Here is a 16952-nt window from a genome sequence, read left to right as displayed (position 1 = left end):
AGAGGGATATATATGGAAAAAGAGACAGAGACATGGGGAGGCACTGGCACCACTGCTCCACTGCTGTGAAGTCTCCCCACCCCCTGCAGGTGGGGCCTGGAGATGTGAATCAGGCCCTTGCAGCATGTTGACATGTGTGCTCGACTGGGTACAGTATCACGAGGACTCCTCTTCAAGATTTACTATTAACTTGAAAGTGTTTTTACCAGCTTTGCAGTCTGTGTCAGCAGGTTTCCCTCATACTTATAGTTTTTGAAAATTGGCCTATTCACCTTTCAAAGGTCAAAAAAAAAAAAAAAAGCTAGAAATAAGTGTATGCACTGATAGTAATTCCAAACTTTAGGCTAGCTAATCAGAAAAGTGCCATGCTCCCTCACTACAGTTTGGGGAAAGTTAGAACTGTAGTTGACCCTTTAATAGTAGTTAGTAGACAAAGGTTATTTTAAAAATCTGGGGGAGAACTACTTTGGGAACCCACCAAATCACCAGAGCATCCAGAGACTCTGCCCAGACCCCCAGCTCTGTCCACTTGAGAAACTTCTCTAAAGAACAAGGAATAGCAAAGATCACCTGAGACTGCAACGAGATGAGACCAGGACTACTTTGGGAACCCAAGTCACCGGTGAGTGAAAACGTGTGTGGCTTATGGACAGAGAGGAGCCTAAGGAGAGATTCCTGGGGCTGAAGCCCATATCTACTCCCCAGCAGCTGGTAACAGTCAGGCAGTTTGCCAGTTGAGGAGCTCCCTCCAGTCTGTTTTACCAACAAAAAACTGCTGAAGGGAGAAGAGGACTCCCCTAACACTCACCAAATGCAACTGTGAGTCTCCATTGCTACTGTCCTCAGAGGCTGGAGCAGCAGAGAGGAAGCCCTGTGCTGATATTGGGGGGCAGAGAACTGACCAGGAAACTCAGGAGAAGATCTATACCCCGATGGTCTAGCAGTGGGTCTGTGTAGTGAGAGCCTTTCCATGTTGTTCTCCTGGTGAGAACATGGTGAATAGTTGCTTCAGAACTGACAGACTATAAATAGAACTTGTTTAGAAACTCTCAGGACCCAGCAGTGCTGTCCAGCTTGGCTCTGGCTGCTGGCAGAGAAGCTGAATTGAACCTGGAACTTTGGATTCTTGGGGTGTGGGAGTCTCTTTGTATAACCACTGTGCTCTCTCTCCCCCACTCTGCTTTATCTCTTGATCAGGAGTGAGTGATTAAGCTAAAAAAAATCCTACTTGTAGGTAAAAAGCCCCCAGGCTACCATAGCCTACAGAGAAGAAAAATAACAAAGAAGCTTTTAAGCCACTGTGCTCCAACTGAGGGATTAAAATACTATTGAAACAACTGTCAATTTCCACAACTGTGAACTATTTAAGTACCTTACTTAGACACAAGTCAATCCAGGCTAGAGTAATCAGTGGACTGAAAAATACTGAGAAAAGGACCTCACAACACACTATAATAATGGTTAAACAAAAGAGAAACACTGGAGAAATGAACCAGGAAAAAAGTCCAGCTAAAAGCCACCCAAAGGTAGAAGCACAGAAGAATGAGATCAACATGCAAACACTAGCTAAGGAATTAGTCACAGGAGTGAGGGAAGAGTTTGAAAGAATTGTCATCAGAAATGCAGAAACAACAAATGAGACTCTGGAAGAAAACACTAACTATCTCGAGGTAATTAGAAGTCAAAAGCTGAAATATCTGAGCTAAGAGCACAACTAGCTGAACAAGCTAATACAGTATCAGAACAGGATATAAAAAAATAGCTGAGCTACAAAAAACAACAGAGGAGAGAGAGAACAGAATAAATGAGGCTGAAGACAGAATTAGCAAGATTGAGGATGAATTAGAGACAACTAAGAAAGAAGAGATCTCAAAAGGAGATTAAGAGATACTGAAAACAACAACAGAGACATATGGGATGACTTCAAAAGAAATAATATGTGCATTATAGGTCTACCAGGGGAAGAAAGAGAGGGAGGGGAAGAAAGCATTCTTCAGGACATAAATGAGAACTTCCTTAGTCTAGACAGTATAAAAGACAAAGATTCAAGAAGCCCTAAGGATCCCAAATAGAATTAACTCAGACTTAAAGAAACAGAGACACATCACATTTAGAATGAAAAGGAATAAGGATAAAGAAAGGATCCTGAAGGCTGCAAGAGAAAAACAAAGTCACTTACAGAGGAAAACCCATAAGATTAGCAGCAGACTTCTCCACACAAACACTACAGACCAGAAGAGAATGGCAAGATATCTATCGAGTGTTCAATGAGAAAGACTTTCAACCAAGACTACTGTATCCTGCTAGACTGTCATTCAGACTAGATAGAGGCATAAAAACCTTCTCAGACAAGCAACAGTTGAAAGAATCAACTATCACCAAGCCTGCCCTGAAAGAAGTTCTGAAAGGTCTCCTATAAACAATCAGATCACCATAAACATGCTATATATCAGAACACTAAAAATATATAACAGTGGCATTAAAATATCTTCAATCTATAATATCAGTAAGTGTCAATGGCCTGAATTCACCTATTAAAAGGGACAGAGTAGGAAGATGGATCAGAAAACAAAACCGAACAATATGTTGTCTGCAGGAATCCCACCTAACTCAACAAGACAAACACATACTCAAAGTGAAAGGATGGAAAATTACCATACAAGCCAATGGACCACAAAAAAGGGGCAGGAATAGCTATGCTTATTATCTTATATGTGACATGATAGACCTTAAAATAAATAAACTTTGAAAAGATAGGGATAGATATTACTTAGTGCTCAGAGGATCAATCAATGAAGAGGACTTAATAACTATTAACATCTATGCACCCAAGGAGAGGCCATCTGAATACATCAAACATCTACTGAAAGAGTGACAGCAATATATTAACAGCAACACAGTCATAGTAGGGCACTTAAAATACCCCACTCTCTTAACTTGACAGAATATCCAGGCAGAAAATCAAGAAAGAAACGAAGGAGATAAATGAAGAGATAGATAAACTAGAACTATTGGACATTTTAAGAGTAAAAATGGTTATTTCACCATTTTCAGCCCATCTTACATGGAGCTTGAAGAAATCATGTTAAGTGAAATAAGTCAGAAACAAAAGGATGAATATGGGATGATCTCATTCATAGGCAGAAGTTGAAAAAAACAAGACCAGAAGAGAAAACACTCAGCAGAACTTGGACTGGAGTTGGTGTGCTGCACCAAAGTAAAAGACCCTAGGGTGGATCGGAGGTATGGGAAGAGTTCAGGTCCTGGAACAGGATGGCAGAGGACCTAGTGGGGGTTGTACTATTGTGTGGAAAACTGATAAATGTTATGAATTTACAAACTATTGTATTTACTGTCAACTGTAAAACATTAATCCCCCAATAAAGAAATAATAATAAATAAATAATATGGGGGAAATTAATCTACTTTTCCTACTGCTCAATCAAGTCACATTGCAAGTCAAAATAAAAAAAACTCATGAAAAGTGTTACATAACTTTGCTAAAAATGTAATTGTTGACAATAGTTTTCAAAAATTTCCATGTCATTTACTATTTCTGCCTAATTTTATGCAGGAAAACATTTCCTTAAGAAGAAAAGTACAACAGGACTTAGGAATTCTTACTCAGAGTTATAGCTATACTTAGTTTTTACTTTTAAAACTTTATTTATTTATTACTAGTGGAAAGTGTATGAAAGAGGATGAGTGGGGAGAGAATGAACCAGAGCACCACTCTGACATACACAGAGCCAAAGACTGAACTCAAGACCTCATGCCCGTAAGACAAGCATATGGGGCATACATTGTACTTTCATTACTTTTGCCAAACTCAATTTACACAATTCAAGAGGAAACATTCTGAGGACTCTAGTGCCAAAATATTGGGAAAACCTCATAGAAAAATGTAAGTTAACATAGAATTACAGGGTCCTTAGTTTACTAGTAATTTATCACTAACCTGTGATAGTTTTCAGTTCATCTACCACTTTTTTCATATCAACTGTCCCATCATCTGAAAGATAAGATACAAATCACATCCAATGTAGCAATAAGAATGAGGATATGAGTAAGAATTCAGGAAGGCCACTTAGATCACTTGTTCTAGTATTTCTTTCTTCCCCACTCATTGTGGGGAAGAACAAGAAAAAGGTTTTAGTTTTTTAAAAAAATTAAAAAAAAATTTATTTATTCCCTTTTTGTTGCCCTTGTTATAGTTATTATTGTTGTTGATGTCGTCGTTGTTGGATAGGACAGAGAGAAATGGAGAGAGAAGGGGAAGACGGGGAGAGAAAGACAGACACCTGCAGACCTGCTTCACCGCCTGTGAAGCGACTCCCCTGCAGGTGGGAGCCAGGGGCTCGAACCGCATTTCTTAGGTTGGTTCTTGCACTTTGCACCACGTGTGCTTAACCCTCTGCACTACTGCCCAACTCCCAAAGGTTTTACTTTTTACAAGTCATGCTATGTTAACAAATACTCTCTTTGCTTTCAGAAATAGAAATTCCACTCATAAAGGAATATATAAAGGAGTTCCTCTTCTCTTAACTGCTTTTAAGCAGTTAGAACTTGGAAAATTCTCTACTATTAAGGCTACTGGGAGAAAATTTCAAAGGCATCTGAAAAAAATGCTGAGTCACTGATGATCAGGGACATGCAAGTAAAAACATCAATGAGGTATCACTTTACACCTGTGAGAATGCCACACATTAGAAAAGACAGAAACTCCAACTATTGGAAAGGCTGTGAGGGAAAGGAACCCTTCTGCATTGTTGATGGGACTGTAAATTGTCCAGCCCCTATGAGACTCATCAGAGGCTAGAAATGAATCAACTCTCCTATTCAGCAGTTCCTCTCCTGAGGTCATACCTGGGGAAAACAAAAAATCCTGTCCAGAGAGACCTATGCACACCTGTCTTCATAGCAGCACAGTTTGTAATAGCCCAAACTTGGAAGCAACCTAGATGTTCAATAGAGAGAGACTGTAGTCCTGCTTCCCACTGCAGGGGGGATTGGGTTTTAACCTGGGTCCTTGCATATGGTAAGGTGTGCACTCAACTAGGTGTACCACCGACCCAGCACTGTCAGTTAAAACATTTTTTTCTGAACATTTAACTATTTCTTGTCTAATAGCACAATATTTGAAATATAAACTACATTACTGAGAAAATAGATGTAGTAAGCACAAAGCAAAAATCCACTATCGTCTCAGATGAGTATACTGAACTCTAAGATCTTGAAGGCCTAGATTTGACAGTCCCACAGCTAGGACAATGCACATCTATGGTTACCATGTACCCAAGATGACCATCCGCAGATGAGTGGCCAAGGAAGCTTTGGTACATATACACAATGGATACTACTCAGCTCTTAAAAATAATGATATCTCCTTTGTCAAGTCTTAGATGAATCTCAAAAGAATGATGCTGAGATAAGCCAAGGGGATCAGTCGGTGGTGCACCTGGTTAAGCATACATAGTAACATGCCCAAGGACCTGGGTTCAAGCCCTCACTCCCCACCTGCGGCAGGGACACTTCAGGAGTGGTAAAGTAGGTCTGTAGGTGTCCTTCTTTCTCTCTCCCTCTCCATCTCCCCCTCTTTTCTCAATTTCATTCTGTCCTATTGAATAAAATAGAAAGAAGAAAGAAAGGGGAAAATAGTTGAAGGGAGTGATGGATTCTAGTGCTGGTACAGAGCCCCTGTGGTAACCCTGGAGGTAGAGAGAGGGAAGGAAAGGGAGAGAGAGACTAAAAGGAGAAAGATGAATCCCAGATGATCTCACTTACAGGTGAAATTTAAACAAGAAAATGAGGAGGAGGAAGAACACGGGGGACACTTGGATGAGGTGTGCATCCAGTAAAGCAAGGATCCTTGTGGGGTTAGTGGGAAATGGACAGAGGTAAACAGGCTCTGGGGTTCCAGGGTACAATGGAGGAGAAGGACCTGAACTGGAGCAAGAATGTCATGGAAAATGAGATTATACCCACATGTCAATATATGGGTATAATGTCAACATAAGGATATGATGTCAACAACTGCACTACAAACCATAACCTCCCCCCAATAAAAATAATAAAATAAATAAGTCATGAACATAAGTTGCTATAAGTCAAGAGAAAGGATTGAGTGCACACCTTACCATATGCAAGGACCCAGGTTAAAACCCAATCCCCCCTGCAGTGGGAAGCAGGACTACAGTACAGGGCTTTTCTCAAAGTTTTTATAAGTGAGGAGGTTTCTAAATATGATCTCACAAATTCTCAGAGGAGTTTAATAATAATATCAATGATTACAATAGTAGTAGCAATGACAATAAGTGGCTTTATTGAGTACCTAGAAAGTACTCAACCTAACCCCTACAAAAACTCTATTAAGTGAGTGCTAACAATGCTCACTTTTCACAGATAAAGAAACTGATTATAGAAACATTAAGCCAGTGGCTGAGAACTCCAGCCAGCCATCTGGGTCCCAGGGTCTCTGCTTCAACCACTGTCTCATCCTGATTCTGAATGCTCACCCTCTGATGCTCACCATTAACTGGTAGGTGATCTGCCAAGTCTCCAAGTTCCTTTTCTGTGAGACTTATCCTCATGTTTCCCAGGACTGTATCCAGTTTATTGACATCAAATTTCTCTCCTTTAAGAAAAAAGAGATGGGGGTAAAAACCACATAAATTTGCTCTAGAATGTGACATAAATGAAAAGCCAAGTTATTTGACGATTGAAATCAGATTCTTGAGGTTGTGATGAAAGTTTCAGCAGGCTGGCCTTGCTGTTCATAAAATCTCACAAACATCAGCAAGTCCTTCTCATGATTTTTATGGTACATGTTTACGACCTGATTATTTCAAGCCCTGACAAAACTTGGGGCATTCCAAAGGAATATTGGCTTTTCCTCTAAAATACAGCATAGAAAATAAAATGGCGTCTATGGTCATACCACCCTGAACATGCCTGATCTTGTCTGATTTCGGAAGCTAAGCAGGGTTGGGCCTGGTTAGTACTTGGATGGAGAAAATAAGATGGTCTTGGGGCCAGGTGGTAGCACACTTGGTTAAATGCACATATCGCAATGCACATGCAGGGAGGTACTTCACGAGTGGTGAAGCAGGTCTGCAGATGTCTCTTTCAAACTCTCTCCCTCTCTGTCTCTCCCTCCACACTTGATATCTCTCTGTCCTGTCCAATAATACAGAAGGTGGAGGAGAGGGAAAAATGGCTGTTGGGCGGGGGTACTTAGTGTTGGCACCGAGCGCCAGTGATAACCCTGGTGGCAATAAACAATACATACATAAAAATGCCATCCACCTGTATGAGGAAATGATAAAGAAATCAATTCAGAGACAGAAAGTAAAATAGTGGTTACCAGCAGCTGGAGGGGAGGGGAGGCGGAGTTACCCCTCAAGCTGTTTTGGGGGTAACCAGAAACTGACAGTGATAATGACTTATATTATACATCACTGTGCATAATATTATTGTACTGTTCATTTGTTTTTATTTTTTATTAGCAATTCAATATTGATTTACAAAATTACATATCAACAGGGGTATAATTCCACCCCACTCCCACCACAGAGCTCTGAATCCCAAGTCCCCCATTGCAAACCACCACGGTTCTCCCAAGGTTGCAGGCACAGGTGAGCTGTCATCTCTGCAGCTCTGTCTACATCTGCACATATTTCCCCCTTTTTCTCCCAGGTCCAGTCCTCTCTCCCCCTGCAAGCCACACGTCGTCACCCCATTACTACATACAAATATCTCTCTCCTTTTAATTCCCTCTCTCTGGGACCAGATGGAGTTGGAGTTCAGAGCCCTCTTATCCTATGGTTAAAATCATAAATTTTGTTTATATATTTTACTACAATAAAAAGTTAGATTACAGAGCACTACAGAAGAACTGCAGCACAGCAATGGACTCTAGGAGAGGAGAGGTGAGAAGAGGTGGAGAGAGCTCTGGGCCCCCGATATATGATGGTAAAGACTTGAGTAGTGGGAGTTGTGAGCAGACATCTGCCATAGGTAGATAAGAGGTTATATTTATATGCCAACAACTATCCTGAAAGCTATTATCTCCCCAATACAATGACTTAAAAATAATAATGGAGGGGCCAGAGAGTGGCACACTTGGCTGAGCACTCATATTACATGTGCAAGGACCCAGGTTCAAGCCCCTGGTCCCCACCTGCAGGGAGAAAGCTTCACAAGCGTTGAAGCAGGCTGCAGGTGTCTCTCTTCCTCTCTATCTCCCCCTCCCTCTCAATCTCTGGCTGTCTCTATCCAATAAATAAATAAAGATAACTTAAAAAAATAATAAAGTAGAAGAAAAAGACAAGGATAGAATTAATATGAATAACAAAAGGGCAGGGGTCATTTAAATATCTTGGACATAAATTAAATGTTAATTGCAAGAACTCTAAATACACCTGCTTTTCTGTTATGGTTCTCTTTTATTTCAATCAAGCAATACATTTCTCCATCATCTCTAAGAGAACAGGAGTCAGCGGTGAGGTGCAGTACACATGGTTGACTGCATATTACAATACCAAGGGCCCAGGTTCAAGCCCCACCTGCAGGAAGTAAGCATCACGAGTGGTGAAGCAGTGCTGCAGGTTTTTCTATCTCCCCCTCTTCTTGATTTCTCTCTACCTCTATCCAAGGAGAAAATAAAGAAAAAGGGGGGGGGGGTAACACATGGGTCAAAGGGAAATCAGAGTCAATAATATGGTTTAAAAACCATTTCAAAATACAACTCTAGAATTTTTCTATATAACTTATAAAATCACTATGAAATGAAAAATATAAAAGCCCAGTATATAATGTATTACTCTACAATGCCAAAACCAGATCTTTAATCTACTCCTCTCACTTTTCTTGTCCTGATTTTAGAACACTGTCACTTTTTCTCCTTAAATTTCCTCAAGGGACATTAAATATCCCAGTAGAATTAATAATAATAGCAGACATTCCTCACTACTGGCTCACAATGATAGAACCTTACTTTTAAATGAAGAACTAAATCTTGTGATTAAGACTTCTTCTTCAGGGAAAGGAGGAGCATGAAGGGCAGTCTGGGGACCTAAGTCCCCACAGTGGAACAGTGCAACAGTTTGTTAGCAATTTTGGGGAACTGTGGAATTGTATGCCCGTGACAAAACAGTCCTGTAAGTCATCCTATCCTCAATAATGTGATACTAAAACGGAAAAAAAAAAATTTCTTCTTCAGGTAGAACTAAGTTACTGTGAATATTTTACCAGTTTTCCCCAGGAGGATCGAATGGAACTGACTTGCTCTTCTTTTTGTTAACCAGAGCACTGTTCAACTCTGGTTTATGGGGGTGCAAGGGATTGAACCTAGGACTTTGAAGCCTCAGGGATGAGTCTCTTTGCATAACCATTATGCAATCAACCCTTCCCAGGAATTAACATTCTTTCATACAGATATGCAAATCCAAGTTCTCTTGAAGGTTATATTGTAGACTCTTAGCATTGTAGGTGACATTGGGAAGTGAATGATTCTTTGCAGTACAAGGTGACCCTGTGCACTATAAATTCACTAGTCTGTGATTTCTATCTAGCAATATGTGCACTTAACCAGTTGCACCACCCCCACCCCCTGTGATTTCTATCTACAAGGTGCTCTGAACTCTCTCCCTCTCTGAAGTAATAATTAAAGTAATAATTAAAAATGTCACTCGACATTTCCAGTGTATGTGTCTCCTGCAAAGAACCACTGCTATCCTGATATCTGAAATGCTTACCACTAGCTGATGACATTTGAAACAGCTCCAAGCGTTCCTTGTCTGTAAGTTTCACTCCCATGTTTTCCAGAGCATCTTCTATGTCACGTATATCAATATCCTCTCCTCCAAATAATAATTATAAATGTAAGAATTTGAAAAGCACTTGAAAATTTAAAACAGAAAAGTCCCTGTACTATAAGCCATAATTTCCCCCCAAAAAAGTGTAAAAAAAAAAAAACCCAACCCTTTTATGAGGTCTATCTCATAAAATTAAATTGGATCTCCTAACGTAAATACAAAATGAACTTCATCTCAACAGAAAGGAAATACAGTAAAAATTTAGATTATATGGGAAAAATTTCTAAACTAGAATTCTAAAGGAAAGTATTGATAAACTTAAATCCATTCAATTAAAAAGTTATGTTTACTAAAAGGTATTAATTTCAGCAAAATGTTAAGCCAGACATTAGTCTATATATACATATGTATACCATAAAAATGACCAGCACACAGACTATCTATATACAACTACAAATTGGCAAAATGCAAGTGGTCAGATAGATTTAGACAGAGGATATAAAGAAAAAGTTTACAGATGAGAAAGGCTGCATTGTCAACAAAAAAGTAAGATAATATCCTGGAAATCAGGAAATGCAATTAGAATTCTAATGAGATACCATTTCATATCAATAATGTTAAGAATAATTAAATATCTGGCAATAACAAATGTTGACTATATATTAAGTTGGAGTTATAAATACTAGTTTGATACTCTCTATAGTAGAAAAAGTCAGTGAAGGGAATCACAGATGCAGTGGTAACAGACATTCAGGAATGAGGCAAAGGTAGGAAAAAGGTCTCTTCAATTACATATAATAGATTCTTCTGTGGAGGAGATATTGCCAAGCATAACTTCTCAAAGGAGAACAAATACTAACTGATCTCCCTTCTAGGTGAGATACAAGGAAACAAAGCAAGGGAATAGTACAATGTCACGTCTCTGACTGCAGAACTGAGGTCACCAAAGGGGGCATGGAGGTGGAGGGTGGAAGGGGCCCTGGAGACACTGGTGGGGGTGGGTACTGATGTGGTGGGAATGAAGCCCAACACACATCATTAAGTGGTGCAAAAACAAACACATCATGAAGAGGGATGAACGTACAGCCTTGTAAACTAACATTAGGACTGTTAAAAATCAGAATATGGGGCCAGGTGGTGGTGCACCTGGTTGAACACACACATTACAGTGCACAAGGAACCAGTTCAAGGCCTCAGTCCCCACCTGAAGGAAAGCTTTACAGATGGTGAAGCAGGGCTGCAGGTGTCTCTGTGTCTCTCTTCCTATCTCCCCCTTCCCTCTCAATTATTGGCTGTCTCAATCCAATAAATAAAGGTAATAAATAAAACTTAAAAAGTTTATAAAACTAAAAGATAATAAAAATGCGAAAACCAAGAAAAACATATAGTTACTTATTTTTCAGAGATACTGAATTCATAGTCTCCAGGGACATCTAAGTAAAGATATCTAGTAGCACTTTCTTAGAATATCCTGAAACTCAGTGAAACTAATATTTCATGCTTACCATTAACTAGAAGGCTTTCTGTCAGATTTTCAAGTTGTTTTCCTGTGAGATTAATTCCCATGTTTCCAAGAAATATATTGATGTCATTGGCATTAACCATTCCTCCTTTAAAAAGAAGTACATTAAGTAACTACAAAATTTTGTAAAAGCTATATCCATATATGATTTTCTTTAATGGTATGGTATAATATTAGAAATATAGCCCATGGTAAAATAAAACTGAAAAAGGTCAATAACAGAGTTATAAAGTTTTTTTTTTTTATAGCTTTGAATTGAGGTAAGGGAACATGATAAAAAGATTATTTGAAAGAGCTGGGGAGACAGCATAATGTTTATGCTGCCCCAGCTTCTATCACCAGCACCACCATCAGACAGAGCCAAGCAGTGATCTGGTCTCTCCCTCTGTATCTCTCTTTCACTAAAAGTAAACAACAAAATAAATATAACAAGATTATTTTTGTTGTTGCTAGGAGTCCACTCCTTTTTCAAGTAGAGAGACAGTCCAACGGGCAGGCAGATGTCAGATAAGACACCACAGCATGGGAGCTTCCCTGGACTGGAATGTAGATCACATGCGTGACTGCACAGGCACACTATCTGGGAGAGCTGTATTACTGGCCCAATGGACAGATTCTTAAAGACTTTTTAACTGAACTGAAGTCACTCATCTCATAGATTTTTGAAGCAGAGGTTATTTTATGTCACATAAGTTATCAGACTATCACAAATTTTGAAAGCTATTAGGATTCTGGGTGGTGGCACACTTGGTTGAGCACACATGTTACAATGCACAAAGACTCAGGTTCAACTCCCCGGTCCCCATATGGAGGAGGAAAGATTCAAGAGCAGTGACGCAGTGCTACAAGATGTCTCACAGTCTCTCCCTCTCTCCCTCCTTCTTCCCTTTTGATTTCTCTCTGTCTCTATCTAATAAATAAAATTAAAAACATATTTAAGAAAATATTGGGGAAATTTTTACAATATGGTGAGGGCATAATTTCACATCTCCCCAAAATGTGTTACACTATTAAAAAAAAAACTTCTTTGTTGTATAAAAATTAATTTCAAATGATTTTCCCTTCTTAAAATTTGGGAAAATTCAAAGCTTGATGAAGACATTATCTGATAAAATACAGATAATTCAAGACATATAACTAATCAATCAATGTACAATATTCACAATGTAACATTCTATAGACCCAGGAACTTTAAACAGTCATTTTATGCAGCTCAGAAAGTGAGCTCAGGGCCTCATGCTTGTAAATTCCTCTAAAGAGCCTCTCTGTGGCCCAGTTTTTCATTCTTCATGTTTGGAAAGAGAGAGATAAAAAGGAGACACCGCATCACTATACCACCATTCTGGTAGCTTCCTGATGCTGTTTGTGGTTACTGCATGTGGTTTTGAGGCTCAGAGCCAGAACCTTGCATACATCATGCTACATTGTTTGAATCCCAACTCAAAGGTTTTAGTATTTAAATTTTCACCTTTGAAAGACCTACTATCATTCAATACCCTATTTTGATCCACCTTGCCAGCAGCTAAAATATAAATTCATATAAAAGTCAAAATGATATGGATAGTTACAAAAGAGTACTATATATTCCAAGATTTTGAAAGTATCTTTTTTCTTTTTTCTTTTCTTTTTTATTTAAGAAAGGATTAATTAACAAAACCATAGGGTAGGAGGGGCACAATTCCACACAATTCCCACCACCCAATCTCCATATCCCACCCCCTCCCCTGACAGCTTTCCCATTCTCTATCCCTCTGGGAGCATGGACCCAGGGTCATTGTGGGATGCAGAAGGTGGAAGGTCTGGCTTCTGTAATTGCTTCCCCACTGAACATGGGCGTTGACTGGTCGGTCCATACTCCAGTCTGCCTCTCTCTTTCCCCAGTAGGGTGGGTCTCCGGGGAAGCGGAGGAAAGTGTCTTTTTTCATTATTCTCCATTAAAATGACACTTTAGACTGTATTAAGATAAAATAGGAGTAGTAAATTTTTTTTTAACCATACATATCTGATCGTTGTCACTTAAAGTCATTATTGCTATGGGCTGTTCTGAAGCATCTTCATCATCACCAGCAACACCACCACCACCACCATCACCACCATTACCACCAGCACTATCACCACCACCATCACCACCATTACCACCAGCACTATCACCACCACCATCATCACCATTACCACTAGCACTATCACCACCACCATCATCACCACCATTACCAGCAGCACTATCACCACCATCATCGCCACCAGCACTATCACCACCACCATAACCACCAGCACTATCACCACCACCATTGCCATCATTACCACCAGCACTATCACCACCACCATCACCACCATTACCACTAGCACTATCACCACCACCATCACCATCACCACCATTACCACCAGCACTATCACCACCACCATCACCACCATTACCACCAGCACTATCACCACCACCATCATCACCACCATTACCACCAGCACTATCACCACCACCATCATCACCACCATTACCACCAGCACTATCACCACCACCATCATCACCACCATTACCACCAGCACTATCACCACCACCATCACCACCAGCACTATCACCACCACCATCACCACCAGCACTATCACCACCACCATCACCACCATTACCACCAGCACTATCACCACCACCATCATCACCACCATTACCACCAGCACTATCACCACTACCATCGCCACCAGCACTATCACCACCACCATCACCACCAGCACTATCACCACCATCATCATCACCATCACCACCAGCACTATCACCACCACCATCACCACCAGCACCATCACCACCATCATCATCACCATTACCACCAGCACTATCACCACCACCATTACCGCCAGCACTATCACCACCACCATCGTCATCATTACCACCAGCACTATCACCACCTCCATCACCACCAGCACTGTCACCACCACCATCATCACCACCATTACCAGCAGCACTATCACCACCATCATCGCCACCAGCACTATCACCACCACCATAACCACCAGCACTATCACCACCACCATTGCCATCATTACCACCAGCACTATCACCACCACCATCACCACCATTACCACCAGCACTATCACCACCACCATCACCATCACCACCATTACCACCAGCACTATCACCACCACCATCACTACCATTACCACCAGCACTATCACCACCACCATCATCACCACCATTACCACCAGCACTATCACCACTACCATCGCCACCAGCACTATCACCACCACCATCACCACCAGCACTATCACCACCACCATCACCACCAGCACTATCACCACCACCATCGTCATCATTACCACCAGCACTATCACCACCATCATCATCACCATTACCACCAGCACTATCACCACCACCATCACCACCAGCACTATCACCACCATCATCATCACCATTACCACCAGCACTATCACCACCACCATTACCGCCAGCACTATCACCACCACCATCGTCATCATTACCACCAGCACTATCACCACCTCCATCACCACCAGCACTGTCACCACCACCACCATCACCACCAGCACTATCACCACCACCATCATCACCACCATTACCACCAGCACTATCACCACCACCATCGCCATCATTACCACCAGCACTATTACCACCACCATCATCACCACCATTACCACCAGCACTATCACCACCACCATCACCACCATTACCACCAGCACTATCACCACCACCATCATCACCACCATTACCACCAGCACTATCACCACCACCATCACCACCATTACCACCAGAACTATCACCACCACCATCACCACCATTACCACCAGCACTATTACCCCCACCATCACCACCATTACCACGAGCACTATCATCACCACCATCATCACCACCATTACCACCAGCACTATCACCACCACCATCACCATCATTACCACCAGCACTATCACCACCACCATCATCATCACCATTACCACCAGCACTATCACCACCACCATCACCACCATTACCACCAGCACTATCACCATCGCCATCATTACCACCAGCACTATCACCACCACCATCACCACCATTACCACGAGCACTATCATCACCACCATCATCACGACCAGCACTATCCCCACCACCATCGCCATCATTACCACGAGCACTATCATCACCACCAGCAGCACCACCACCACCATTACCACCAGTAGTATCACCACCATCAGCACCACCAGCACTAACACCACAACCATCACCACCATAACCACCAGCACCAGCACCACCACCACCACCACCATTACCACCAGTAACACATCACTGTCATCAACACTACCACATCACTATCACCACCACCACTACCATTACCACCACAACCATATCACTGTCATCACCATTACCATCACCACTGCCATCACATCAATCATCACCACCACCATCATCATCATCAGTACCACAACTATGTAACCATACAATACCGAACCCTCACTTACTCACTTTACCATATACCAAACATTTCATAGTGCTTTAATTCTTATCTTCCTCTTATAAATGAGAAATTGAGACATCCAAAGAAATAATCCAAAATAACACAGAGGATAAGTAGTGGATCTAGGATCTGAATACATGTACTCAGATTCAAATTCTTTGTGTTTAACCACTGTGCTATATTACTGCTACCCATTTTTATCTATCATTCCTTTCAGTAGTCTTTTATTTTCCATATTTTTCTTTATTTCCTTGCTTACAACTAGGCCTTGCAATTAATTAGTGATAAGGTGTATTGTTTTCTTTGCTCATAGATGAATATTTGATGACTTAAGAGATAAACTTTAATTAGCACATTATTTCCAGGGGCTACAAAATGTCCTGTTCAACAGAGTACATATTTTACCATACTTGAGGTCCGAGGTTTGAGCCCCTGGCCACCACATGACAGCATCAGCATGAGGGAAGCTTCAAGAGGGGTAGAGCAGTGTCTCTCCTCTCTCTCTCTCTCTCTCTCTCTCTCTCTTTATCTTAAAAAAAGAAAGAAAAGTTTCCAGGAACAGAGGAATTGTGCAGGCATGAAGCCCAGCAATAAACCTAGTTGTAAACAACAAAACATGGAGGAGGGTGGTCAGATGCACATGCTAGAATGTGCAAGGACCTGCGTTCAAGCCTCAGTACCTACTTGCAGGTAGGGGAGTCTCATGAGTGGGGAAGCAATGCTGCAGGAGTCTCTTCCCCCTCTCCCGCTAAGATTTTCATATCAAAGTTGGATAGCATCTTTAGGAACTACAGAACTGCTTCATATCTTACTGCCTTTCAGTAAGATAAGTTGCAGATGTTACTATGATTCCATCCCATATGACTTCCATGGGCAGATGACCTCACCAATGTGTCCTGTCACCTCCCCAGAGCCCTGCCCCACTAGGAAAAGACAGAAACAAGCTGGGAGTATGGATCCACCTGCCAACACCCACGTCCAGTGAAGAAGCAATTACAGAAGCCAGACCTTCCACCTTCTGCTTCCCATAAAGAAATACTCCCAGATGGTAAATATTAGGGGAAGATGAACAAGAGGGCTTTTAGCTCCAATTCCATCAGGACCCAAAGAGGGAAGAGGGGGAAAAAGGAAGGACTTTTGGAAGTAGTAATCAGTGTGACTTAGAATGGAAGAGAATGCAGCATC

The 16952-nt window shown here is 41.2% G+C and overlaps 1 protein-coding gene across 1 annotated transcript in view; it reads right to left on the bottom strand.

Annotated features, from left to right (window-relative positions):
- The window catches only part of LOC132541787 (uncharacterized), a 148406-nt gene that overhangs the window by 86185 nt on the left and 45269 nt on the right, over window positions 1-16952 (bottom strand). The window contains exons 13-16 of the mRNA XM_060202484.1: window positions 11321-11425; window positions 9756-9860; window positions 6530-6634; window positions 3959-4012 (exon numbers count right to left, since the gene is read on the bottom strand). Of these exons, the coding sequence (XP_060058467.1) occupies window positions 3959-4012; window positions 6530-6634; window positions 9756-9860; window positions 11321-11425 (369 nt within the window). The remainder of the gene's footprint in view (window positions 1-3958; window positions 4013-6529; window positions 6635-9755; window positions 9861-11320; window positions 11426-16952) is intronic.

Source organism: Erinaceus europaeus, chromosome 12 (genome assembly GCF_950295315.1).
Source record: "Erinaceus europaeus chromosome 12, mEriEur2.1, whole genome shotgun sequence".
Classification (NCBI taxonomy): Eukaryota; Metazoa; Chordata; class Mammalia; order Eulipotyphla; family Erinaceidae; genus Erinaceus; species Erinaceus europaeus.
Note: the sequence above shows the minus strand (reverse complement) of the source record. Positions and strands in the feature narration are given on the sequence as shown.